General features: G+C 45.8%; 1 protein-coding gene across 1 annotated transcript in view; it reads left to right on the top strand.

Annotated features, from left to right (window-relative positions):
• The window catches only part of COTL1 (coactosin like F-actin binding protein 1), a 29,429-nt gene extending 3,254 nt beyond the window's left edge, over nucleotides 1-26,175 (top strand). Inside the window, exons 3-4 of the mRNA XM_044987788.1 lie at nucleotides 12,650-12,807; nucleotides 24,865-26,175. Coding sequence (XP_044843723.1) covers nucleotides 12,650-12,807; nucleotides 24,865-24,975 — 269 coding nt within the window. The 3' untranslated portion in view covers nucleotides 24,976-26,175. The remainder of the gene's footprint in view (nucleotides 1-12,649; nucleotides 12,808-24,864) is intronic.
• The last annotated feature ends 986 nt before the right edge of the window (nucleotides 26,176-27,161 follow it).

Here is a 27,161-nt window from a genome sequence, read left to right as displayed (position 1 = left end):
GTGTGGTCAGGGTAGACCTGTGCTCTAGCATTAGCCCGTGCTAGGGGCTGGACAGGCTCCTCAGCAGGCCTTCAATAGAAGAAGCAAGAGCAGATTAACCCGTGACAATAAAATATCTCTGAAGCACATATGCTTGCAGCTTTAATAAACTATAGGAAGTGAAGAGGTACCGGGTATACAGGCCAAGTGTCAGACAGCTACTTCCTCCACCCACGAACTAACGGATGTTACATGATTTGGGGAAGGAAGATATGCTAGTTTTAGTGACTCCATCTGTGCAACCAGCCTGAGCTCGACCACTAGACATCAGTCAGGAAACGGGATTGGTGCCAGCTGTGAAGACAGAGCTTTCCTTCCCATCTGGAGGAAAGGTGACAACTCTTAGTACATCGTAGAGCTGGTCGGAAAATTTCCGTTGAAACAAAAATTCAATGGAAAAATGTGGATTAAAATAAATGCCACTGGCTTCAAAGTAAACTTCTTTCCTTGTTTTGGATTCTTATTGTCTGGACAATACAGACTTGAAAGACCTTCTCCCCCCCCCCCATTCCCCCAACCTGCAGCTGCCTTTTGTAGAGCCTCCTATGATTCAGTGGTTGAAGATAGGAGTGGGAGCTGGAATACAAAACCTCAGCTCACCAGGCGTAGGCTGAGGTACCTCAGTGCAAATTCGCTCTGCTCTGCTTACCAGGCCATCTGTTACAATATGCTCTCAAACAGAAAGCATCTGTGTCTCCCGCTTTCTCTAATGGCCATTCTTATGAAAAGCACCTTTGGTGTGGTGTGCATATTGCTTTCCTCCTGGGCATTAGATTATAGGGAAGGCGGAGTCAGTGGGTGCTAATTCACTTGGCTCAAAGATACAGGAAGTTCTTTTGTTCACGGGTTGCTTGCTTTTTGCACTTCCTGCATTGTGCTAGGAGTTCTCAATAGTGTTGCCTGCCCCTTAATTGAGACAGACAATCTCTTTTAGACATCTCCATTCCGAATACCACTGGGGATCCCAGAATGTCTCTGCAGCAACTACAGCAATAGCCTCCATGGGGAAAATCAGGAAATGATGTAGTGTATATCTGGCTTCTTTTAATGTGACTTAGTGTAACGCTGACAGACCCCGGTCCCTGGCATGCAGGATCGAACTGGGGACCTCTGGAGTTTATTAGTGCATGAGCCTCTACTGCATGAGCTAAAAGTCAACTGGCTGTCAGCAGACTCATTTTCTCTCTCTCGCTATAAGTGGACTGAGTGCCACTAGATGGGACAGAACACCACACCCAGAAGGTGTGTGGGTTACATATTTCCCCTAGCTGAGGAAGCACATCCTGAGCTTCAGAGTCTTCCCAGTTGAAATCCCAGACAAGCCCTCACTTGTAACACGTCTGTTGGCGGGCGGGATCAAACTTGGGGTCTCTATCGCATGAGCTAAAAGCCTGTTAGCTAAGGCTGTAGAGCAGACTCATTTTATCTCTCTCTCTAAGAGGTCTTGGTGCCACTAGATGGGACAGAGCACCACACCCAGGAGGTGTGTGGATTATATTAGCAGCTGCAAAGATACCATGTGACCAGCCAGCTCTCCATAGACACTCTGGACTACCAGTTAATGAATATATTAAACATTGTTAGGTGTTCGGGTGCGATGGTAATTGGGACTGTATAAGTCCCATGGATGACAGGTTGAGCCCTGCTGCACCCAGTGTATTTTGTGAGGATTTGTTCCTCTGTATATTGTGGAAGTACAAGTCCATTCTACACCGGAGCTTTGCCTTAGATGGCCCTGAGCCTTGTACTAACCACGGGGTTATCCGCAGAAAAGCATAGCAGTGAAAGATATAGTAAACCTACCATTTTACCCCTTCTCTGTTATTCTGGGACACTGAAACTACATGAGTGACATTTTTAAATAGGAAGAGGAAAACTGAGTGGGAAATTGACAGACTCATTGAAAAAACTGTTACTGCAAATGTGTCATTTCCTTTGAGCATAGACCCAGGGCTGCTTAACTGGGTTTGCTAATACACCTCTACCCCGATATAACGCTGTCCTCGGGAGCCAAAAAATGTTACCGCATTATAGGTGAAACCGCGTTATATCAAACTTGCTTTGATCCGCCAGAGTGCATAGCCCGGCCCCCTCTCCCCCGGAGCACTGCTTTACCACGTTATATCCGAATTCATGTTATATCGGGCCGTGTTATATCGGGGTAGAGGTGTATCTCATGGGCTTCCTCTCCATTAAACAAGGATTTCATTTCAGGCTTTTGATCCACTTCCTTTTCCAGAGATCGCTCTCCCTTGTGCCTGCGCCGGTGGCATGGATCCAGATGTGGCATGAATTTGTCATTAAACACTTCATGCCATTGATACACTTTTAGACAAAAAACGGAGTTGTTGGATTTGGAGCCAGAAAGATAGAGAAGGGTTTGAAGGTTTGTTTGTTTTTTTACAAGAGGGTGAGAGGATCTGTTTTTTATTTCAAACCCTAATAATTGGGGATGTTGAATGCATGGCTGAGAAGAGTGGAGTGACCTTACCTGGGATCCAGACTTAAAATAATCCCAGTCAGAAATACACAGTTAAGGTTTTGTAAATATCAGTGATGCCAGATTAACTAATAGCGGAACTTATTTTGCTCTCCCCAATATTATTAAAGGAACCGAGTGGAACAGTCCATATTTGCAAAAAAAAAAATTTATGGCTACACTGCAGTTTATTAGTGTGGAGCTTAGACATTCCTCCACCCCATTGAGAACCAAATGTTTACAACCATGACAAAAGAAATAACTAGGCTGCTGTTAGGAAAGTCCCAGTCCTGATAAATACCTGTCTTCACAGCATGAGATGGAAGAGCTATTCATGTGTCTGTAAAGAGCAGACCAAAGGTACTGTGCAGTCAACATTAGGAGAAATTAAAACTCTTGGTAAGGAATAGATATGGCATAAAGCGTTTCTGATTAGCCTCAGCTGTGTGTGTGTGTGATGGCACCAGCTCCTAAGAGAGTGCGTAGTGCAGTGCTGCTCCTATAAAGGTGGATTGCAATCAATAACTAATAGACTTTAGTAGTTAAAAACTTAGGCCCAGATTTATAAAGGCGTTTTGGTGTCTAAAGATGTAGGTAGGTACCTGAGGAGACTGAGCAATGCACCAAAGCAGCTAAGGTTCCTAACTCACTTAGCTGCTTTATAAATCCCATTAGGTGTCAATTTGCATATTTAGGCACCAAAATACCTTTGTAATTTTGGACTTTACGGGATAACGTTGATTCTTGTGCTCGTCTGGAGTCCTTCCTTTGCCTGCTTTCCCCTTTAACATATATTTGAAGGGCAAACCTGTGAAAATTTGCCCTTTATGGTAATTATTTTGGGGAAATTTCACAGTGACTGGGCATTCCTGGCTGCAAAGCCACCTTGCTCCCGCCCCTCCCCCGCACTGCTGTGTAAAGCCTAGCTCCTTGGAGGGTCCGTTAAAGCGGTGTCCGTTTGACAACCACTTCCCTATGGCCATCTGGAACTTTGTCTGCTTCCGCCATCCCAGTGTTGAACACAGGAACCGGTGGGGAAGGGGATTAAGTCCCCTTTATGCTCACTGTATTCTTGAGCCTGTCAGGGGTCTGTCTGGTCCTTGGCATCAGAGCTGCCTCAGGACTGCTCTAATTTAAACTCTGTGTCCATAGGCTCAAAAAGTAGCCATAGCTCAGTGTCCTGGGTCCACATACAGTCTCTACATCATCACAATAGCCTGTTTCTACACCATCATCAGTAGATCTCCAAGTGTTTCACAATCCCTAATGTATTTATTCTCACAACGCCTCTGTGAGGTAAGGAAACATTGCTATCCCCTTTTTCCAGATAGCCTCTCTGGGCCTCAGTTCCCTAAGTGACTTGGCCATGGTTACACAGGAAGTCCCTGCTGGAGCAGGGAATTAAACCCAGGTCTCCCCTGTCTTAAGCTAATGCTCTACCATTGGACCATCCTTCCCCTTACACTAGGAGAGAAGCCAATAGAGGGCCACTGCGGCTGGTGGGGGTATTCCCCAAGGCCATTTATATCCCTTAAAGGCCCCACGACCCTTTAAAGCAACAGAAAATCAACCCCAGTATTTGTTTCAATGGGAGGTATCAACTCAAGATGCTAATGGTGGAGCTGCATGTGGAGGTTGGGGGCGGGGAGGGGGGGAAGAGAGTCCACTGTTCACCATCTTGCAGGAATTTGAAACTTTCTTGACTTTGGGAGGCTGCCAGGCATCACTTCCGTGAAAATGTATCTGGAGATGTGCCCTCAGCCAGGCATGTAATAATTATAAGAAACAAAGAGGTTAGTTATGATACTGCTGGACTCTAGCTCATGCTCCTGACAACCCATCTGTTAACAAGTCATGAGGACTTTGGTCGTCTTCTCTCTGAACCACATCCTGGCTGTACTGAGGCTTGAGAGCATTTTGATATTGACTTCGGTGAGACAATTACTGAGCCCTTTCTTCACTGACGGGTGAGAGCACAGGAACTCTGCTGTGGCTGATGGCCCATCAGTCTCATGAGCTCATGTCCTGGACCTGTCAAGGATTGGCAACCTTGGGCATGCGGCCTGCCAGGGTAAGCCCCCTGGTGGGCCAGGCCGGTTTGTTTACCTGCCGCGTCCACAGGTTCGGCCGATCGCAGCTCCCAGGGTTCACCGCTCCAGGCCAATGGGGGTTGCGGGAAGCGGCGCAGGCCGAGGGATGTGCTGGCCGCCACTTCCCGCAGCCCCCATTGGCCTGGAGTGGCGAACCACGGCCAGTGGGAGCCGCGATCGGCCGAACCTGCAGATGAGGCAAGTAAACAAACTGGCCTGGCCCACCGGGGGGCTTACCCTGGCGGGCCACATGCCAAAGGTTGCCAATCCCTGGGATACCTGTTGGCTGGACATTAGAATGGATTATTGTCCTTGGTTACGTTTTGTCTTGTATTTGTAATCATGATGCTAAACATCAGTCTTTTAAAGAAGATTATAGGACCTGAGCCAAAGCCCATTGAAGTAAATGGAAAGACCTGTTGTCTTCAGTGGGCTTTTGATAAGGTTCCAAAGGCCTAAACTTTACCAGGACCGAGTGCTGCCCAGGGACTGGGCCCTCACCAGTGTGATGATGGGGATGGCTGTTCTAGGAGCATCTCCTCCCAGGTGTCTCAGAGCACTGATGTCTGCGTAGTACTGAGGGTTAAGGGGTGAAGAATTGCAACCAGAGCCAGGTGTTTAAAAGAGAAAGCAGATGCTGGGCTTTTCCTCCTGCCAAACTGGGCCCATGTCCCTTCCTTCCCCAGCGTCTCCTACACAGTCATGTTTCTCTGAGACAGCTCAGTTCTGAGAGTATCCTTATAATAAAATTTTAAAATGTCAGCTTGAGCAGTCTTACTTCCTGTTGGTTAACCTTAGCTTAACATTCTAGCTTGCATCAGGGAGGGTCAAGAGGGGACAGAGTTTGCGTCCTGTTAGCAGGAAACCAAGTGGTCTGACATTAAACAACGAGAGGACCCAAGATCTTTACCATGTGGCTCATTTCTTACAGCTTACCCATGACAGGCAGTAGATATTGGTTAACACTGACCAGGCATCTGGCACAAAATGGACCTCCAAGGCCATGAGAGGGCGACTTCTGACTCTGCAGTTTAGTGCTACATAGTGTTCATATGCAACCAATGTTCTTTGGGACTAGAACCAGTATCTAGCTGTAAGAGTACTTGAAATTGGCACCATGCAAACTAAATTCCCTTTGATTTCATTACAAGACAGCCATACTGTTACTTGGAGTTATACACACACACAATTCTTCCCCCAAAAGGTTTCTAAAACATTTGCAGATGTGTCTTGGGATGCAGCTCTTTGCATGCATAACATAAAAGTGGTATATAACTGGAATTAACCTCCTACATATTGTCATGTTTGGGAGCTTCATTTTATTTTCTCCCAGTGTAGTTGGGTTGCTATGGTAGGAAAAGTGGTGAGCTTTTCCTAGTTTTGTGTTGTTGTTTTTTTTGCCCTCAGCAAATTAATCACAAGTCAAAATATGTACATAGATTGAGTACCATTTAAGGGGGCAGGAGCTACAATTCTTGCTTCCTGTTTGAAGTAGAGGGGGAAAATCTTTGGTGTCCCAAAATGTTGGCAAGTGTTTGTCAGTGATAGGCTTTGTGGAACACACTCAGAGGTAGAACTTCAATGGTTGTAATAGTTGTAGCTCAGGGATCGGCAACCTTTGGCACACGGTCCGCCAGGGTAAGCACTCTGGTGGGCCGGACCGGTTTGTTTATCTGTCGCGTCGGCAGGTTTGGCTGATTGCGGCTCCCACTGGCCGCATTTCGCTGCTCCAGGCCAATGGAGGCAGCAGAAAGTGGCAGCCAGCACATCCCTCTGCCCATGCCGCTTCCCACTGCCTCCATTGGCCTGGAGCGGCGAACCGCAGCCAGTGGGAGTCATGATTGGCCGAACCTGGGGACACGGCAGGTAAACAAACCAGCCTGGCCCGCCAGGGTGCTTACCCTGGTGGGCCACATGCCAAAGGTTGCCGATCCCTGCTATAGCTCAACAATTCACACCATCTGAGGATCTTGCCCCATAATATTCACAGCCTGAAGAGCAGACTTGAGTTGTCCAGTTCTCATTAATATCATACTCGGCCATATCCGTTAACAGGATGTTAAAGATAAGTCCTTGGAGGCTTATTTAAAGGTTGTTTTAATTAGCTATAAAAGTGGAGTAGATTTCCTCAGAGCATTTAGAAGAAAAATTCCTCAGAGCTAAGAGCAGTTTTAGTTCCTTTTAAACTCTCTCCTCACCCTTTTTACTTTGTGCAGCTACGGTAGTAGACTCACATTGAGATGTCCTGGTAAAATGTAACAAGATGGTATGGCTGCTACAAAAAGTATAGGAAAAGGAATCTGTCCATCCAAGATTCAACTGAACACGTAATGAAGAATTTTGACTTTCTCCACACATGCCTCTTGCTTTGAGGATTAAGTAAGCCAATGTTTTCCAAGTAAAATATGAATAAAGCCAGATGGAAAGCAATAAGAACCAGGACACTTTTGAGGAAATCTGCCACGTTTTCTCTATAACGAGCTCTGTAGGGCCAAGGTATTCATAACACATGCTATGTAGGGACAAAACCTTCTGTCAGACGTTTCCTTGCAGTCCCTAGGTACAGTAATGCTGGGTGCGTAAAGCTAGGAGTGGTGACCTTATCTAAGAATATGATTGGTTTGCCGGTTTGTTACAGCAATGGGACTAATGTTATAAGGCTTTTTGCAGTTAATATACCTTTCTTGATTTTAGTCGGTGTGAAATGTTGCAGCTTTGTAGTCCAGTGGGGAAACGTTTTTGATTCAATTGTATTAAAATACTTGGGCGGATCAGAATAGATATTGTCATCAAGGAAACCACTCGGGGTGGGGGAGGGGGAGAAACACTACCTACTGATAAGTAAGGAACACACTTGGGAGAAGGAGATTAGGTGACCTTATTGTTGAGGTGTTCGTTGCAGTATTACTTCATTATTTACATAGCGTCTACCCCACCCTTGGCATATGCAACTGTAATATGCTCTGGTTGAAGCTTGTGAAATCTTCCCAACCGCAGCCATTGTCTATGCTAGATCCAGGTCTATGAATAATGCTCTTTTGTTTTCTTCAGGCTGTACTGCTATTCAAGGGTTAGTGGTTAGGAAGATGGAAGCAGGGCAAGATTCCCTCTTTCAGAGGGAATGTGCCATCTCTATTATAATTTGTTTAAAAAACACTGCAGACATCAACGTCCATCTTCTAAAGCCAATTTAAATGGTTCTTGGAGAGGGGGAGGAGGAAATTAAAGTGTCTTCAGTTGGGGAGGGGGGGAGGACCAGCGTTAACTAAGGCTCTGACTACCTCTACGTAAGAACAGCCATCTTGCATCAGAGCAATGGTCCATCTAGCCCAGTATCCTGTCTCCTGACGATGACCAGTGCTATATGCTTCAGAGGGAATGAACAGACCAGTGCAATTCAAAGTGATCCATCCCCTGTCGTCCAGTCCCAGCTTCTGTCAAGTGGAGGTTTAGGGACACCTGGGGCATGGGGCTGTGTCCCTGACCATCTTGCTAATAGCCATGGATGGACCCATCACCCATGAATTTATCTAATTCTTTTTGAACCCAGTTACACTTTTGGCCTTCACAACATCCCCTGGCAACGAGTTCCACAGGTTGACTGCATTGTGTGAAGTACTACTTCCTTTTGTTTGCTCTAATGCAGAGAAATGATTTGGCAGGCTAGTTCTGCTTAACCCTGGAAAGGAAATCCATGAATATACAAGAACTTAAGCTTGGATCCTGTTTCACTGACAATTTGTTACTGTGAACATGCTTCAGACTATTTGTGAAACTCAACCAGTTCTGCTCAGGGATTCTGACTGCGCACTCTGAATTCTGCCAGAAAGACCTGCTTCTCTTGTTGGTGATCTGTTAGACATAAAAGAAAAAGCTAGTATAATTGCTAACCTTTGCACTTCTTAAACACAATGGCTATGTCTCCATAGCAGTTAAACACCCACGGCTGCGCACTGCGGGGCTGTAAAATTGCGGTGTGGATGTTCAGGCTAGGATTGGAATCTGGGCTTTCGAGCCCTGTGATGCGGGGAGGGTCCCGTCTGAGCCCGCAACAGCTGATGTGCACCAGCTGCGAGTGTTCAATTGCTGTGTAGATATACCCAGAGGCATTAAGTGACATTTGTTGGCTTTCAAAGGCTTCTTGCATTGGCTTTGGCACTTATTTTCTGTGGAGTGAGGACAGGAAAAATGTTTCAGAGCTTTTAGGTTTCTATAAGGCTCCTTAGTGATGCCCTATAGCAATATATATGGTATACAGGAAAAATTTATTATGGATCTAGATGGTGGTGTGAATTAATATTCGACTTCCCACTGGGCATCCTGGATGTCTCACATGGTGGTAGTTGGGACAGCATAGGAATAAAACATGCTGAATTGGTTACAGTAAACTTAAGTAGGACCAGGTGTAACAGGCTCCTTTTCCAAAAAGCAAGTGCTCTGATTCATGGTTCTTTTATGAGTCCTCTTGTTGCACTAAAAGGACACCAAGTGACCTATTAAACCGATGAAGCAGCTGTGATTAGGTGTATTCTGTGCTCGCTTGACCGTCCATTTGTTCTGCTTCTCTGGTAGATCAGGGCTGATGTAGGTTTCAGTATCTTGTGTGCTCACAAGAAAAGACTGGAAGGGGGTGGTACTATGTATGTGCCTGTGATTGCAAATGCACCCAACAGCTTGGGTTGGTGAGTCACCCTGCAGAGAAGGAACGCAGAATCTGTCCGACTCCAGAGATGAGATGCTTGTACACAGATGGTCACTAAATAGAAACCTTAGTTGGCCTAATAGAGCAGAAGCCAGGCCTTGAAACAAGGACTATGGTGATCTTAAAATCTAAGGGCCTGATGCTCTGCTCTCTTCTTTCAGTGGAGGGGAAGGGAATGAAAGAGGGCTCGTTCTGGAAGTAGGTGCAGAAATGCCTCTGCTGCTGGCTACTCTTCTTAGTGGCCTTGTGCTTTGACTGAGTCACAGATGGAGGTGGGGGGAAGCTAGCAGGAAGGGGCGAGGAGCAGCCATGCCCTGTGGCATGCTCCCTTCCTGTCTCAGGGTATGCCTACACTACGGGATTATTCCGATTTTCCATAAACTGGTTTTGTAAAACAGATTGTATAAAGTCGAGTGCACGCGGCCACACTAAGCACATTAATTCAGTGGTGTGCGTCCATGTACTGAGGCTAGCGTAGATTTCCGGAGCGTTGCACTGTGGGTAGCTATCCCATAGTTCCCGCAGTCTCCCCTGCCCATTTGAATTCTGGGTTGAGATCCCAATGCAAAAACAGTGTTGCGGGTGATTCTGGGTAAATGTCGTCACTCAATCCTTCCTCCGTGAAAGCAATGGCAGACAATCATTTCGCGCCCTTTTCCCCTGGATTGGGAGCTCAGCCAAGAATGCAAATGCTTTTTGGAGACTGCGGGGACTTTGGGATAGCTGGAGTCCTCAGTCCCCCCTCCCTCCCTCCCTCCATGAGCGTCCATTTGATTCTTTGGCTTTCTGTTACGCTTGTCACACAACACTGTGCTGTGGCCTCTGTCTATCATAGCCTGGAGATTTTTTCAAATGCTTTGTCATTCCGTCTTCTGTAACGGAGCTCAGATAGAACAGATTTGTCTCCCCATACAGCGATCAGATCCAGTATCTCCCGTACGGTCCATGCTGGAGCTCTTTTTGGATTTGGGACTGCATCGCCACCGGTGCTGATCAGAGCTCCACGCTGGGCAAACAGGAAATGAAATTCAAAAGTTCGCGGGGCTTTTCCTGTCTACCTGGCCAGTGCAACTGAGTTCAGATCGCTTTCCAGAGCGGTCACAATGGTGCACTGTGGGATACCACCCGGAGGCCAATACCCTCAATTTGCGGCCACACTAACCCTAATCCGACATGGCAAAACCGATTTCAGCGCTACTCCCCTCGTTGGGGAGGAGTACAGAAATCGGTTTAAAGAGCCCTTTATATCGATATAAAGGGTCTTGTTGTGTGGACAGGTGCAGGGTTAAATTGGTTTAACGCTGCTAAATTTGGTTTAAACGTGTAGTGTAGACCAGGCCTCAGTGGACCTCCATCAGGAACTCCTAGGGATAGCTAATACAGCCAAACAACACCTCAGTGGCCCTCTTGTGCCACTACCGGGGTTTATGCCTGGACAGTACGACATGCTGCTGTGGAGAGGAGAGTAAGCTGCTCTAAAGATTCCAGGATGAACCCACATGCTTGGTGTCTGCTTTCCCCATACATTGGCAGGCTCCAAAGGTTGTGCCCATTCTTTCAGGCTGCAAACCCCCCTTCCCTTTGGACAGAGACAATGTGCATGCCAGTCCTTTCAATCAGGAGTTAGCGAAAGTTCTAGAAGCTCTCCAAGGAAGCAGAGAGATACTGTAGTTTTTTCTTGTGATGTTTTTTTCCCCCCCATGAGTCTTGCAGTACACATGGTGTGTCTTCTCAAAGCCCCAGCATCTGGAATTGTGAGAGTTGCGGCTGTAATTAATAAAGAAAATTAAACTTCTAGTCTTCGTTCTCCAGCTTTTCTCTGCAGCCACCTGACACCTAAAGGCTCTCAAACGAGAAAGTAAAAATGGACTCAATTTACTGTTTATAAATCTCATGGATTTTTAACCCAGTCATGATTTTTGGGTGGCTTGACTGTTCATTTTTGAAACCTTGGGGTTAAACGCTTGTTTTCCTTATTCCAGAAAAAGTGCCTTGTTCCATATCGTGGGGGAGAAGTGTTTCTTTCTGTGATTCTTTGCCATGGCCAAGTGAAGGAGCAGAGGAAACAAAGGCGTTTCTATGAGATGCCTTTTGAAGTTCTTCCCCCTCCTGTGGGTTTTTCAGCAGCAGGGAGTGATCTGTCTGCAGGTCATGTAGATCAGACACTTAACTGGAACATCCACAGGTCTCTGACTTTGGATTACTCTCAGCAGGGCAGTGCCTTTGTAGATTAGCCCAATTTCATTATGTGGATCTGCAGAAGTTTCAGGGACAGTAGGAAATAGTAATAAAGAGTTTGAGAGCTCTTAGTAGAGAGCACGGGTGGTCTAAATGTATCCAGCACATGCTTTTCAACATGAGATACTGTGATAGGGCACAAGCGTAATCACTAACCCAGACCTTAAAGGGTTAATGCAGCCACCACTTAACCCTGACACATTAATGGGAGCAGGGGAAATATGAAGGGTTGCCTGGGAACATCTCCTTCCGAGTTGAAGCCCTGCCCACAGGTCTGTGTGTGGAGACTGGTGGTTGTAGTTGCTGTCTTTGTCTTGTTACGTCCGTGTGTTTTTGTTATTGTTGGACTCTTTAGAAGTTCCCCTGGGAAGAAGGGATCACAGCGGGCTGAAGGCTGCCTGCCTGTCTTATTTTGTGGGCTGGGAAATCAGCACACCGGCCCACTGATGCGTCCGCCCTCAGCAACTACTGGTCATGGTTTTTGTTCAGTGAGCTGTTTCCTGGGTCTAGATGGTCTGGTTCTTTCGGTTGCTGTGCAGTGCAGTCACCTGTTACAGTAACTTGAGGTCTTGACTAGTCTTTCTCATTGCTTATCCAATCAGGCTTGGGCGTGCATCTGGTCATAGGTCCCCTGTCCTGCAAACTGCCTTGCACAGGTGGATTCCTACCTTCCAAGAGCAGCTTGTGGCATAGGGGCCAGTGATCAGCGTGCAGGAAAGGGAAGACATTGAAGACTAAATGCATCACCCAGGTCAGCTGTGTGGACTTGAAAGACCTGGCCAATTGCGAGTGTGTTCCTCGCTTCCAAACTTAACGTAGCAGCTGGCATGGTACAGCTGTGCTAGTCAGGTAACTCCTAGTCCGTGAGCGTGCCATAGTGAAAGGCAGATCTAACAGGGGAAGAAGATATGCTACACACGTGTGTGTGTGTGTACACATCTCCTCTATTCTAAGAGTGTTTAGATTTTTATAAGTGTTGGTAATTCAGATCAGGACACCACCTGGCTATGCTCAGAATCGACCAAGACGAATTCTTTAGTGAGGTAGTATTTTGTCTCCTTTCTAATGACGTCTCCTTTTTTTGTTTCTTTGTTTTTAAAGATGACATCAGGTTGTTTGGATTTGTCCGATTTACCACTGGGGATGCCATGAGCAAGCGAGTCAAGTTTGCCCTCATCACTTGGATCGGAGAGAACGTTAGCGGCCTGCAGAGAGCCAAAACCGGGACTGACAAAACTCTGGTCAAAGAAGTAGTACAGGTAATACCACCTTTCTGACCTGCACTGCTTCTAGCCTTTGAGAGCATGGGATGGGAAGAGGGAAATTTGGTCATCCTTAGAAAACTATTCTCTTTTTAAAGCTTTAACTTTTCACTCTCCTTACCGTCACCATGACTCAATCTGCCCTTTGCATGCTCAGTTAAAAATGAGCACTTCTGGACTCTCAGCTGTCACCAAAGCTTATGGCTGTAAGGAGAGCAACAAAAGCTTATGGCTGTAAGGAGAGCATTCCAGTCCTTGCCTGGGTAAGTACATCTCTTCGCCCCTGTTCTTTCTCTGTCTGATATAAAAACAGCTTACTATTGAGGCATGTATAGCAGCGCACTGGGAGTTAAATTGGATAAAGATAATAGGAAAGAGACTGCCATGCTTATTGTTTCAGTGATTTTTTTTAAATTTTATTTTAGACCATCAGAAGGCTCCAGGTTATTTCACTGTGCAGAGACCATAGACTGCAAGGCTGGGCTTGCAATTGGTATTAATTAACGAGCCACTTTTAATAGTTAACTAGATTTGAATAGTTTCCTGTTTGGCATTGGGTGTAACAGGAACATGGAGATGTGTGTACTAAGCACACATCTCGGAAAGTTTCCCCAGTGGAATTTGTCTGTCCAAGCACAAAGTGTAATTTAACCATTTAGCGCATGCCTACGACATTCTGACAGTGTTGTGTTCCCACAAAATTCAAGTTCAATGGACCTTAGTAGACTTAAATCAAGGAGGAGGGGAACTTCAGCTGTTAAAGAACTGCATTGTGGAATGCTGTGACTAAAATATCAGATCCTCTCATCTAAAATAGATAGAAACAGAGAGGGCACTGGATTGGGAGTCGGGAGACCAGGGTTCTATTCCCAGCTCTTCCACTGGCCTACAGAGTAATCCTCGGCAAGTCATGTCCCTGCTCCGTGCCTTGGTTTCCCCATCTGTAAAATGGGAATAATGATATTGACCTCCTTAGTAAAGGGCTTTGAAATCTATTGCTGAAAGCACTGTGTCAGAACTAGGTGCTAAAACAGTCTTAGAGTTTATGGCAAGAAGGGACCATCAAAAATGTTCCTACTGCTTTTGTACGCAAGGGTATCCTACCCAAGAGCTGCTCAACTATGACTGAATAGATTTACAGTTCAGCATTTGCTTCCTCTGAAGAAATGTTTATGGTGGGACCCATCTGATAAACAAGTTCCCTAAACGTACTGCCTCTTTCTGGTGCCTCAGAATACCCTTTCTCATTGAGCTGTCAGAACAGGCTGAATATCTAGTCCAGTCCTCTGCACTCAAGGCAGAACTAAGTAATAACTAGACCATTCCTGACAGGTGTTTGTCCAACCTGTTCTTGAAAACCTCCAATGACTGAGATTCCACAACTTCCCTACGCAATTTGTTCCAGTGCTTAACTACTCTGACAGTTAGAAATATTTTAGCTAGAAGATCAAAGCCAAGAGTGATTAACTCTCCAATAGCCTATTAAATCAAATAGGCTATTAAACAGGCAACCAATCAAGCTTCATGTAACAGGAAGTTATGGCTTGTTGTATGGGTCAGTTGTCAGCATTATAGTTTTGCCTAATGTCCAATCTAAACTGCCCTTGCTGCGATTTAAGCCCATTGCTTATTGTCCTATCCTCAGAGGTTAACGAGAACAGTTTTTCATCCTCCTCCTTGTAACAACCTTGTCTCATAGTATGTCCCATAGTATTTGTCTACATTAAGAAATCTCCTTTGAGAGGGGATTGTGCAGGATGAAAATGAAGGTCCCTTCAGTTTACTGTATAATGTTTGTTACTTAATGATTTTAACCTACAAATAACTCAAGACAGGCCTGCTGAAATTCAAACTGCTTCCTAGGAAATACCCATTTATGCTGCACCTCCCAACATGGGAACTACACTGAAGGATTCATGCTGAAACAGAAGGTTTACCTCATAAATGGTAGTGATGAAGCAAAGCTTTATTAATATGAAGTAGCTGAAACTGTATAATTGTAGTTGAAGCAGAAATTATATAATGCTGACAACTGACCCATACAACAATCTGTAACTTCCTGTTCCATGTCATTTGAAACTTCCATATTTCCTAGAGCTTTGTATTGCATGCTGGAACTAAATATTTTTCAAATAAGGGGCCGCACTTTGCTGCTAGTTACATTGGTGCGAATCCAGTGTCAACCCCATTGACTTAAGCTCTAGCTCCTTCACTGGAGGTTTTCAAGAGGAGGCTGGATAGCCATCTGTCTTGGATACTTTAGACACAACAAATCCTGCATTTTGGCAGGTCCCTTCTAACTCTAGTGTATCATAGAACCACATAGATGCATTTTCAAGCAAGAAATATTCAAGCACGCAGAAATATTCAAATCTATTTTTTTGCCAAGAAAGCACAAGCTTTACCCAGTTTCGGTTCACTGGGTGGGATAACAGGAGTTCTAGAAAGAGAAATAACATTAAAAAAACCCAGTTGTGTGAGCTGCTCACTATTTTGTGGCTTCTCTTGCAGCCCGGCCCCCTATGTACACTCAGTTGTGTATTCTACTCATAGTTAACACAGGGATGCCTTCAGAATTAGCAGTATGGCCCAAGGTGTTTTTGTATTGCGGATAACAGCTTTGAGTTTTAAATGATCAGAACAAGTCTCTGGGTTTCAAACAACAGTCAGTGGACCCTGGAGTAAAACATGAAGGGCACTTGCTGTGGTATAATATTTGTGAAAGTCCATGTTCCTTTCTCTAAGACCCAAGTTCCAATGAGGAGGAGTCCTGCTTGGGTATTCTCGGAGAGGTCACAGGGGGGGTAGACTAGATGACCCTTGCAGTACCTTCTAATCCTATGATTAACAGAGGCATAGCATGCAAGTCACGGGAGGTGATCGTACTGCTCTACTCGGAGCTGCTTAGGCCTCAGCTGGAGAACTACGTCCAATTTTGGTAACCAATGTGTAGAAAGGATGTAAAGAAACTGGAAAGGATTCAGAGGCAAGCAACAAAGCTGATCCAAGAGATGGAATATGAGCAAAGGCTGAAGGAACTGGATATGTTTAGTTTGGAAAAGAGGAGATTAAGAGGGGATATGATAGAGGTCTTCAAATACTTGAAATGCCATCATAAAAAAGATGGAGAAAAGTTGTTCTCTTTTGCCACAGAGGGCAGGACAAGAGGCAAACTACAGCAGAGCAGAGTTCAATCTCTGGAAAAACTTCCTAACTGTAAGAACAGTGGAACAAGGGGAACAGGCTGCTTGGGAGGTTGTGGAAGCTCCTTCACTGGAGGTTTTCAAGAGGAGGCTGGATAGCCATCTGTCTTGGATACTTTAGACACAACAAATCCTGCATTTTGGCAAGTCCCTTCTAACTCTAGTGTATCATAGAACCACATAGATGCATTTTCAAGCAACGGCCTGAGCACTGTTCAAAGCTGAACAAATGCCAATAGACACTGTGTTTCTGCCGAGATCCTAAAAGCAAGTGGAACCCAGCTCGACCACTGCCAAACAAATGAAATCCACTGCATTGCATTACAGAATAAAGTATATTTACACATGGGGATTATTAAGGGTCTGCTAGAAGCACCTGCTGTAAGGGAACCATTGGGATAGCAACTGTTCAAGAGGAGATTAGGGGCTTGTGAGCAAAAGAATAACTTCTTGTAAAGGAAAGGGAGAGGAACTGGCCTGCCCTTTCTTTGTGCTTTGCATTCTTTTGGGTTCCTCTCCTGGGAGTGGCTGTAGGGGCTCTGTATTTTATGAAGTGATGTTTTAAGAATTGTAAAATTACTGGGCCAGATCCTCAACTGGTGTACACATCAGCGCATTTGCATTGACTTCAGTGGAGCTGAATTCCCTCATCTTAAACTATGGCAAAAAGACCAGACACTCTGTGCTTGTTATACTGGAGGAGTTCAAGTAAACCTCGGGTGGGTCCTTTGTCAGGCTATTCAATTTCCACCCCCATCCCTCTACCACAGCTGGAAAGCCAACATTCAGGTCTGTGACTTGCCCCAAACCCTTCTGCAATGTCAGCTGAGGATGGGTTTGGAGTGGGGGTGGATGGCCGCAGACATGCACCCAGAATGGGTGCCTTTTAACGTGCTATTAAGGGGCTAGTGGCTGGTGACTTCCTGCAGTATAGCTTGTTGGAGTGCAAATTAACTTGATGGAGCTCTGTCAGCATGCTCCATCTTATGCTGCACACCTTGTGGTGTGGGAATGGCTGGGTAATTCATGGGGACTTCTGAATCTAAAAGCATAAATCTCCAACTTAAGCTGGGGGACCAAGTCCATTCAATTAGGAGCAGTAACCGCCTGAAACCTATGTCTGTAGTTCAACCAGGAGAAGGGGACAAAGATTTACACTGGACTAGTGTGGATTACACACTCCCCTGGCTGAAGGGACTCATCCCAAATTTCAGAGATCCGGAGCAGTTCAAATCCTACTATAGGCCACCATTCATAATAGCAAAGATCAAACACAGGCAGGGCCGGCTCCAGCTTTTTTGCCACCCCAAATGGCGAAGCAGGAAAGAAAAAGAAAAAGCAGCTCTACTGCACCGCTTCATTCTTCGGCGGCGGGTCCTTCGCTCCGAGAGGGACTCGGGGACCCGCTGCCGAATTGCTGCCAAAGACCTGGACGTGCTGCCCCTTTCCATTGGCCGCCCCAAGCACCTGCTTCCTTTGCTGGTGCCTAGAGCCGGCCCTGAACACAGGACATTTGGTGCTTTTTGATGCAAAGGTCCCATTGATAAAGCTGACCCAGGCTGGGTGGATCTGTGGCTGCAGGTTTGATAGTTTGATTGAGTAGGGCCCCACTTGTTCACTTAAAATTATACACTAGTGTTACACGTTAAACTTTTTGTGCCGCTTAAAAAGCCAAGTCCTCTCCTAGATCTACCTGTTTTTATAATTGAGTTCTGTCTCTTGGTGCTCAAATACACATCCAACCTATTGGCTGTCTCCATTTCTGTAGTTATTGTTTTGACCTGCCTTGCTCAGGAGCACCCAGGAAATGTGGAAAGGTACAGCGTGCGCTAGGGCAGTGGTTCTCAAACTAGGGCTGCCGCTTGTTCAGGGAAAGTCCCTGGCAGGCTGGGCCGGTTTGTTTACCTGCCGTATCCACAGGTTCAGCTGATTGTGGGTCCCACTGGCTGCCAGTCGCCACTCCAGGACAATGGGGACTGCAGGAAGCGGCGGCCAGTACATCCCTCGGCCCATGCCGCTTCCTGCTGCCCCCATTGGCCTGGAGCAGCAAACCGCGGCCACTGAGAGCGGCGATCGGCCGAACCTGCAGACGTGGCAGGTCCCGGCCTGCCAGCGGCTTTCCCTGAACAAGTGGCGGCCCTAGTTTGAGAACCACTGCATTAGGGTAGTTAATGGTGTTTCGAGCTGTTGGATCTGTTCTGAGGGCCATGAGTCTTCACTCAGATTGCTGCATGATGACATTTGCCACACATGGCCTTAGCACAGGAGGGCTGTCTTTTTACCTTAAAAAAAGGCTCCATTTGGGTTTTAAAATGGGCAACTCTGCTGATGACTAATGACCGTCCTATGTACTGTGGTCCTAACAGTGCCTTGCCCCACACTTCTGCAAGCCAGGCTGTCAAATGCTACCCTGCTGATTTTACACCCACGCTGCACTTGCCTTTGAGCTGGTGTAGATGACTCCATGCGATGCAGGGCCATGAAGGATCAGGTCCAGCCTTTCCCTGATTGCTGCGACAGTGTCCACACATGTGCTACTTGCCTTCGCTCGCCTATCTGCTCTTGTTTGCAAAAGGGGTGTCAAAGAGAGCAGGAGGCTGGTAGTACCAGCATTTCTCTGGTGGCCTCCTCCCTTTCTGCAGATTGTAGATTCATTTTAAAAAAAAAAGTCTTAGTTCTCCTTTCTGCAGGGAAACTCCTTTTTTTCTCTTCCTTCCTCTATATCATTCTCATCTTAACTTAGGGGTTCAAGCTCCTCAGAGCAGGAAATCTTTGTTCTGTAAACACCAAGCTCTTCCATGGCTCTGTATAAATAAAGGGATTCCCAGTCCCTGGTTGGATGCGTGCCTGGTACCAATGCTCACATTTGCTAGTTCAACATTTACCTTCTGGGAACCTTGACTATTCACTGTTTCCCTCCAGCATTCCTGCCCAGAAAGTCATATACTCTGTTGTCTGTCTAAAGCAAATTTGGGTGGAAAGCCGCTCAGTTTTTATGAGCAAATATTCATGGAATTCCTTTGAATGAGGAAATTGCCGGGGTTTGAAGACAAACTTGTTGAGTTCCTGTTTTGCATTTAACAATCAATTCATGTTTTTGAAGTGGGGAGGGGGAAGAAGCCTGGCTCCTCATTTGCACTGAGGCTACTCTGCACTGCACCAGCTGTGCAAAGCATCCCTACAAGCTGCTGCAGTGGCCACTACTGGGTCACTTCCACCCAGGGGCTTCATCTGTGATGTAAAGACTGCTGGAAGCTCACTCCAGCATAGGGTGATCAACCTCTGCCATAGAGTCACTGTGGCTCCATATCTATTCCCCGTGGGTGGCATAGGGGATATTGCTGGATAAGAGGCTCCACTGATCCCTTAGTTGCTGTGTTGCCTGCCTGGGGCTGTTGACAGCTGACACAAGTGAGGGTAACCTTCAGGCAGCTTTCACTTCTGTTGTGTGGCCAGACTGGCACACGGCTGGCCCAGGACTGGGGCAGTACAAAGGTGCCTTAAGGACACTTTTACTCACACACTTGCTTGTGCCATGTCCTCCTGGGCTGCAGCATCAGAGGATCTGGGCCTAAATGTTCACCGTCCTCTTGGGTATGAATAATTCATCTTCTCTTCATTGCTTCTACTGTTGGGAAACTGAAATGGCTAAAATACTGAAAACAAGATCTGAGGTCACACTCTCTAAATTGCAAATGAAGTTGTCTTTAGATCAGACTGTGTCTGCTGCTAAGGTGGAGGTAGGGGGGTGATGAAAATGCACTGATGTGGTAAGCGAAGAAAGGTTGCTGACTCTAATTTACCATGATTCATAGAATTAAGTACCCTGAGAGAGGAGCTGCAGGCTTAGCAGATCAACACATTCTATATTTCCAGGCTGAAATCTTATTTCATCGCCACTTAAAATGGCAAGGCAAATTACCCTTTTTTATAGGGCGAGAGGCGGCCTGTCACCATGCAGACTTGTAAGGTACAAAGTGGAAGCTTCTTCCTTTTAAGGTCAGAGTGATGAGCCTTCACTCTGAACTGAGGGGGGGGGGGGGGGGTGTTGCAACACTTCAAATGCTAGCACAGAAAATTGTTGAATGAGACAGTCTGATAACCAGGCCTTCAGAGTAATGTGTGCTGCCTCTAGTGAATATGAATCACTCTCTCCCAGGTGAGATAGCATCTGTTAACTCAAACAGTAGTTCTGCTTCTGTCTTAACATGCCCATTTTTAATCCTTTTTTTCCTCTGCCGGTGTTTTAACATAACAGCTATAACAAATGGAGATGGAATTCCTCCACCTCATAGTCCTGGTCTAGTGAGGATAGTTCAATGTCTAATGGTCTCAACCCAGAATAAACAATATTCAGTAATCCAGTTTTTGACACCATGGTCTAACTTTTCCTAACTAAGACCTTTTGTAAGAAGCTAGAGATCAGCTCAGATACAGTTGTCAGTGGTAGGGTCCACATTTCCTAGAGGACGGTACTGGCTTCTCCCTACAGTCAGAATTGGTGGATACCAAGGTTGGTAAATGTTGCATTTGAAATGGCCTCACTTATAGCATAGGGCCAGTGCCCTTTGTGGCTGTGGCACTGGCTACAATGTAATAACTCACTCTATTATTCTAGTGCCTAGAAACCCCATTCAGGATCAAGGCTCCATTATGCGGGGCACCGCACACAGACATGGTGAGAGATGGTCTTTACCCCGAGGTGCTGGCAAACTAAATAGACAAGACAAAGGGTGAGAGGAAGGAAGTATTGTATCCCCTTTGTACAGATAGGGACTTGAGGCACACAGAGAGTATGTGACGTGCCCAAGGTCACCCAGAACATGCCTCCTCTAGGTTGCATCTGAACTGGACATAAACCAGCAGCGGCCTCCAGTAGACGTAAGGGGTGGAATTCTGTATTGTGCCTCCAGGGAGGATTTGAGCTGCTGTGGAGCCCACTGCAAGTCACCTGACATCATTTTAAAGCAGGCAGGAGCTGCTGTAACTCATCCTCAGCTGCTTTGCAGCAGTACCATCCGCATAGCTGTGTGATATGCAATGACTTTCCTTCTGCCCTCGGCCCTGCCACGCCCTTTATGCTGGGATTTATAAGGGGGGCTCTGCAAGGCTTCCCAACTGTACACAATACCTGCACCAAGCGCATTCTGCCTTGGCTGGCGAAGGAGCTTTTATGGCCCCTGTATTAGAGCATTCAGAGGCCATATGGGAGGGAGAATCCTTCACAAAGTTTATTTGCAAAGGGAGAATCCTTATTTGCAAAGTTTCTTCGCAAGGTCCCTTCCAGTCCTACATTTTTATGATTCTGTGTTTCATTTGCACATTCTGCATGGAGGCATAGTTTTTTATTTAAAAAAAAAAGGCATTATGGGCCAGCTACAACTCTCGTTAAAGTCTATGTAAAGACTTCTGTTACTTTAATGTAACCCTGGCGCTGGCAAGCTTTTGTGTTGGAGAGGGGGAAGATTTGCTAACCCAGTGGGAAACAGACTGAAACTGCTAAACTCACAAGGAGGGTGGTGGTGATGGTAATACAGCGCAGTGAACAGCAACTTGATAGGACTCTGTTTGCCTGGGATTAACAAAAGCTGAGCTCCTCTGCAGAGCTTCACACAGAATAATTGCAAGTACAATAGCTCTTTGGGTTTCTTAGCTGGGTAAATCCTCATGGAACTTGAATGCCTTAACACAGTCCCTTTCCTCTTCTGTATTCCAGACTACTGAGCATAGCTGGATTAAGTGCTCCTGGGTTTCTCCCTTTAAAACACCTCATTTTAAATAGTCACAATCTGTCAGTTACTTTCTGGGAAGGTAGCGTTGGTCTGCCCTGTACCAGAAAGGAAATGATTATGGGAGTAAGGGGAACTGGTTTGATCTAGGAGCCTGAAGTGCTGCCAGACAATTGCCATTTTCCAGAATTCCTTCTGACCACGATTTAAACTAAAGCAGAGCGGACCAGGCTTCACTTAGCTGCTATAAGCTTTTTTTTCTTTCAAGTCTCTTTTAAATATTGAGGTTCCCTGCAGTGTGGAACAGGATCAGTCGCGGCCTGCGTGCCTTCCTTTTCCATTGCATGAAAAAAGTGGCAAATCTTTTCCAAACTGACCATTTTCTCTCCCTTCCTCCCAAACCCCGTACAAATTGAGGCTCTTGAGAAACTGCCAAAATGAAAGCTTTCCATGTAGTGTAGAATTTGATGTTAGTATAAAACCCCCTTCTTCCCTATACCTATAGAGACAGTCTTGGCTGGTCTGTTCCAGAACAGTTTACACCCAAACAAGATGACTGCTTCCCCATGAAAGCCTTGCCGAGTTCTGCTAGGCTTCCTCTTTTGGGGTTTTGGGCTTTCATTATCTAGGAATCCTGGCTCTGCTGACTTCTTGATGCAGTCCAGCTGGGAGATCAGGCTTTCTGTCAGCTGTGCTGTTGCTATTAAGCATCCACGGCCACACAGAGGACAAGGGAATGCAATCTTTTTGTTTAATTGCCTGATAGATGTTAGTGTCTGAAATGGGGAAAGGATAAATGAAATGCTTGCAGCTGTGGGACGTGGTTAGGTTTAGGGAGCAAAGAGAAAATATGAAGCAAGAGGCAATTTTTGTGTGTGCGCGCACATACTCAACCCCAGCAGAAGCAGACATACATTTCACTAGTGATCTGAAAATACTGAATCAGCACCAGTAGACTTGCTTTAGTATAGTAGCAGTAGTATCCCAGAGGTGCTGTGGAACTGCTTTCACAGTCTGTTCTGAAAAACCTCTCTTTTGCATGAAACCCATGGCAACTTATAGCTTTAGGGTTTCACCATCCTGTGAGCTGCATATACCTCTGCAGCTCTTCTGAATCTCTGTCTGTGGCACCAAATCCAGTGTCCCAAAGAATAGTTTATATCAGGTTAACCTTCGGTAGAGAGACTACAGAACATTTGGGAATTGCCAGGCTGGATCAGACCCAAGGTCCCTTTGAGTGACTGATACTAGATGTTTCAGTTCAAGACATCAGTTTATCTGTTAAATACTTATATGGCCCCCACTACTGTGGCAACTGAGCACCTCACCATTTAATCGATTTATCCTCACAACACCGGAGTGAGGTAGGGCAGTTCTGTTATCCCTATTGTACAGATGGGGGAACTGAGGCACAAAGGCTAAGTGATTTGCCCAATGTCACACAGGATGTCGGTGGCAGAGCAGGGAATTGACCCGGGTGTGTCAAGTCCAAGGCTAGTGCCCTAACCACTGGGACAACCTTCCTTAGCCCAGCAGCCTGCTGGATCGAACGGCAGTAGTTCCTGCTCTCCATAACTAATCTGCAGAATGTCTTTGAAACAGCTTTTCCTCTTGCATTGGCCAAGCTCAGCCTGGGATGAGAGTGGAATGATGACAGTAGTTGTTTAAAGTAGCCGTGGTGACACTGGGCCAGCGTAAGATCCCAATGTCTGACTGTAAAGCAATTAAAAAGTGGGGGAGGGAGGAGGGTTAACTGTCAGTGGATGTGATTTTTTTTTTATTATTATTCATATCCCAGCGATATGGAAATTAGCCTCCCACACAGATCATGAAATGATTTTTCTGATCAGGATGGCTAATGGTCTCAGAAATACCAATTAAAAACTTCACTTTCAAATGCACATTCACATTAATTCGTGATGACAAAGTGCTTCTGATCCCTTCAGTTTTCAAACAGCTGGGCTGAGCAAAATGGGCCGGTTGTTCTTGCCACAAAGGTTCTGGGGGAAGGGTGATGAGGCTGGGGGACCCTGGCAGACAATGGCAACAAAAATATCTGCAAGAGGTTCATTCTGCTGGGAACCTAACCATGTTCTGTCTTCAGTCATACTGGCTTTCCTGCATTGATTGGCTGCATCATTGGACAATCCTATTAATTTATAGATCTGATTATGCAGTGTCCAAGATGCTATTAATGGCTTCAATGAAAAATCTTACCTGTACTGCACTTGGGATAAGAACTAGTCTTTTGTCAAAGTCCCATATCTCTAAAAAGGCCTTTTAATCTCTATTATAGTAGTACTTAAAAGCACCAAGCAAGGACTCCATTATGCACGGGCATAGTAAGAGAGTCTAGGGGTGGGCAAACTACGGCCCGCAGGCCATGTCCAGTCCACCTTTTAATCTGGCCCCCGAGGAGCGGGGTTGGGGGCTTGCCGCGCTCCAGCCGGGGAGCGGGATCGGGGGCTTGCCACGCTCCGGCACACCCATGTGTTCAGGACCTGCGTGAGGGCACGCATGTTACCGTGGCTGCAGAACCTTCACGTGCCATCAGAGCCTGGAACATGCAAGCTCACATGCCTGCTACTTATTGGCTTAGGTGACTCTGCTGTTTTAGTAGCATTAATTTTCCATTGTTCAGGATAAAACAAAGAGTAGCTGGCCAGGGAGTGCCAGCTGCATTGTTCATGTTAATCAAAGAGGCCATGGAAAGGGGGTAAGTTTGGTATAATTATCATAATAGGTTGTTTTGTATGTATATTTGTAATAGTAAGTAAGGTTTAATGTTTGTTTCCACTAAAATGTATCTTTATTAAATACAGTTTATTTGAATGTCTCTGAATTGTTAATTTCATGAGCATTCACGGCCCGCCATACAATTTCTATACCCAGTTGTGGCCCTCAGGCCAAAAAGTTTGCCCACCCCTGAGATAGTCCTACTCCAAAGAGCTTGCAGGCTAAATAGACAAAGTGTAGGAGAAAGAGTTGCAACCTGCATCAACCTTGAGGTGTCCTGGGCCAAAGGAGGTTCCAGTGGAAACAGCCTCCCAGCGTTTACACAGCTGGACAGTTTCTGGTCCCCAAGTAATTAAAGTCATTCCTCTTTTCTCTGTCCCTTTTAGAACTTTGCCAAAGAATTTGTGATCAGCGACCACAAAGAGCTGGAGGAGGAGTACATCAAGAATGAGCTGAAGAAAGCCGGGGGTGCTAATTATGATGCCCAGAACGAGTAAATGCACTAGCCACGTGGTACCATCTGCCTGGGTCAGGAAGGGAGGGGCAAAGCACAACCACCCAACTAAATTCTGATGAGGCGAACGAGAGAAGACCGGGCTTATTTCTGTGCACCTAAGAAGTCCCTTCCCCTTCTCCCAAAATGGACTTTTATTTTCCATTCCGCTTCCCTCTTCCATATGAGCTGTTCTTATTTTTTACAAAAGTTGCACAAGTAACTCAGTCCCCAAGCAGATGCTGATGCTTTCTATAGCGTGTTGGTTTACCTTTCTGTTTGGCCCTGCACTTGTCATAGTCAACCTGGCTCTTCTTACAGGCCTGCCATTACACTCTTTTTTTTTTTTTGGTATGTGTTCGCATTCGAATGCGGTGCAAAGTGGGCTCCGGTTACCACCAGGAGAAAAATCTCTAGGAATCGTGCACATACGGCATTTTTTTTTTAAAGTTCCTGATGGTATTCTTGGGACTACATAATTTTCCTTCTTCGATGTTCAGATCTAGTTGAGTTGACGCCACTTAAACTTTGATTAAATTACCTGAGCTTAGATGTCCAGTGGCGATAATGATGCTTAGCAGTTTAAAAAAAAACAAATCTTGTTTTCAACTCTTAATCAATGGGAAGAAGTAAATTTGCCTTAAACATTGCTTGATGGTTGCTGTGCTGCACCTCCACCTTCCCCCGTCTTTAAAATTTGATCCAACGTGATCTGAATGTTTTGAAGTTATCATGGCAACAGGAAACTGGAAAAAAAAATGTCTGGACGTTTGTTCACTATTTTGTATACAGCGGTCTCTGGGCTTATTTTTAAACAACTGCAAAAATAACAGCTGCTGCATCCAAGCAGCCTTTTTTATTTCCCCCCCCCCTTGCAAAGGTCATTTAAAAACAACATCTTGAGTCATCTGGGGGGCCTTAAGGCAGCTCCGTGATGCTCTAGCTTCATAACCCAAGAGATGGAGCAGAGCAGACCTGTCCATTCGGAACAGAATGTTCAACAGCAGTACGTCAATGCTTAACATTCAGGGATTAATAAAATAACATTGGCACAGTTTTAGTTACCAAACAAAGATCTTTTCTGTATGTTTTTTTTTTTCTTCCATCGATGATGAGTGTCCCCGGAATTAAGTTTAGGGAAAACTGTGTATTGGGGTTTGTGAGTTGGCGCTAATAAAAACCAGTAAAGAAATGTTTTTCAAAATAATGTTGTCCGTGACTGTTTAGTTCTTTTAATACAACCTATTTGGGTTTGGTGACTTTCTTAATTCTGGGTGTTTGTCGTGGGAGAAGGGAGATGGGGTACAGAGCATGCAGCCTCGGTGCTCATTAGTAGAGCTGAGCACTGGTTTAAATTCATTTCCGTGTATTTAGTGTATACCGACCCTGTCTGCACTTCCCCTTCTGGTAAGTCAGAGGTGACCATAGTCAGCTGACACGCTTTGTAGAGCTTTGTTCAGGAGCCCTGTGTCTGAATTTCCAGCACCGTGGATACCAGCTGGGAATTGTAATTAGGTCGTAGCATGTTTCACGCTCACACAGCAGATGCAGGGAGGTCAGAAGCAGATTTCTGAGCAAGGAGTGCATTTTCAGAGCAAGCCGCACAATTTCCCTTAATGACTTGGTCCGTGTGTACAATGCTGGGCTGACTATAGAAAAAGCTTACCTAAAAGGTAAATCAAATGGACATTTGTTGACAAGTTAAGATACAACAGAAGGAACAGAATGGAGTCTTGACTTCTAGCTCATCAATTCAAATGCAGCCCAGGTCAGTAAGCATTTAAACGCTGTTACGGCCTGTGTGAAATGACTGAGTCAGGTTACAGTCTAGGAACAAGACTGTATCAGAAATTTCACCACATCCGGCTTTGAAGCCTTGTTAGTCGTTACCCGGTGACCAAGGGCTGTGCTGGCATAGCGAACAAACTGCCCCTTCCCTTGTCGAGCTGCTCCCGTTTGGTCTGCTTTAAGGCACATCAGCAAGACCGCATGGAGAAGCTAGCATCACTGCTGCCTGCGCGGTACCCGCTCGATGGCTAAAAGAATTAAAGGCCACGTTCTGGCCACTGCTTTGCTCTGCTCCATGAACACAAGCCCACCAGAGCCTTTTTAACCAGCTCCCACAGGCGTTACCTGGAGAAGGGGGATAGCAAGCACTATGCATTTCCCCCCAGCGCAGGAAGTATCAGG

Source organism: Mauremys mutica, chromosome 14 (assembly GCF_020497125.1).
Source record: "Mauremys mutica isolate MM-2020 ecotype Southern chromosome 14, ASM2049712v1, whole genome shotgun sequence".
NCBI lineage: Eukaryota > Metazoa > Chordata > Testudines > Geoemydidae > Mauremys > Mauremys mutica.
The sequence above is the reverse complement of the archived record's forward strand: the minus strand, read 5'-3'. Positions and strand labels throughout refer to the sequence as shown.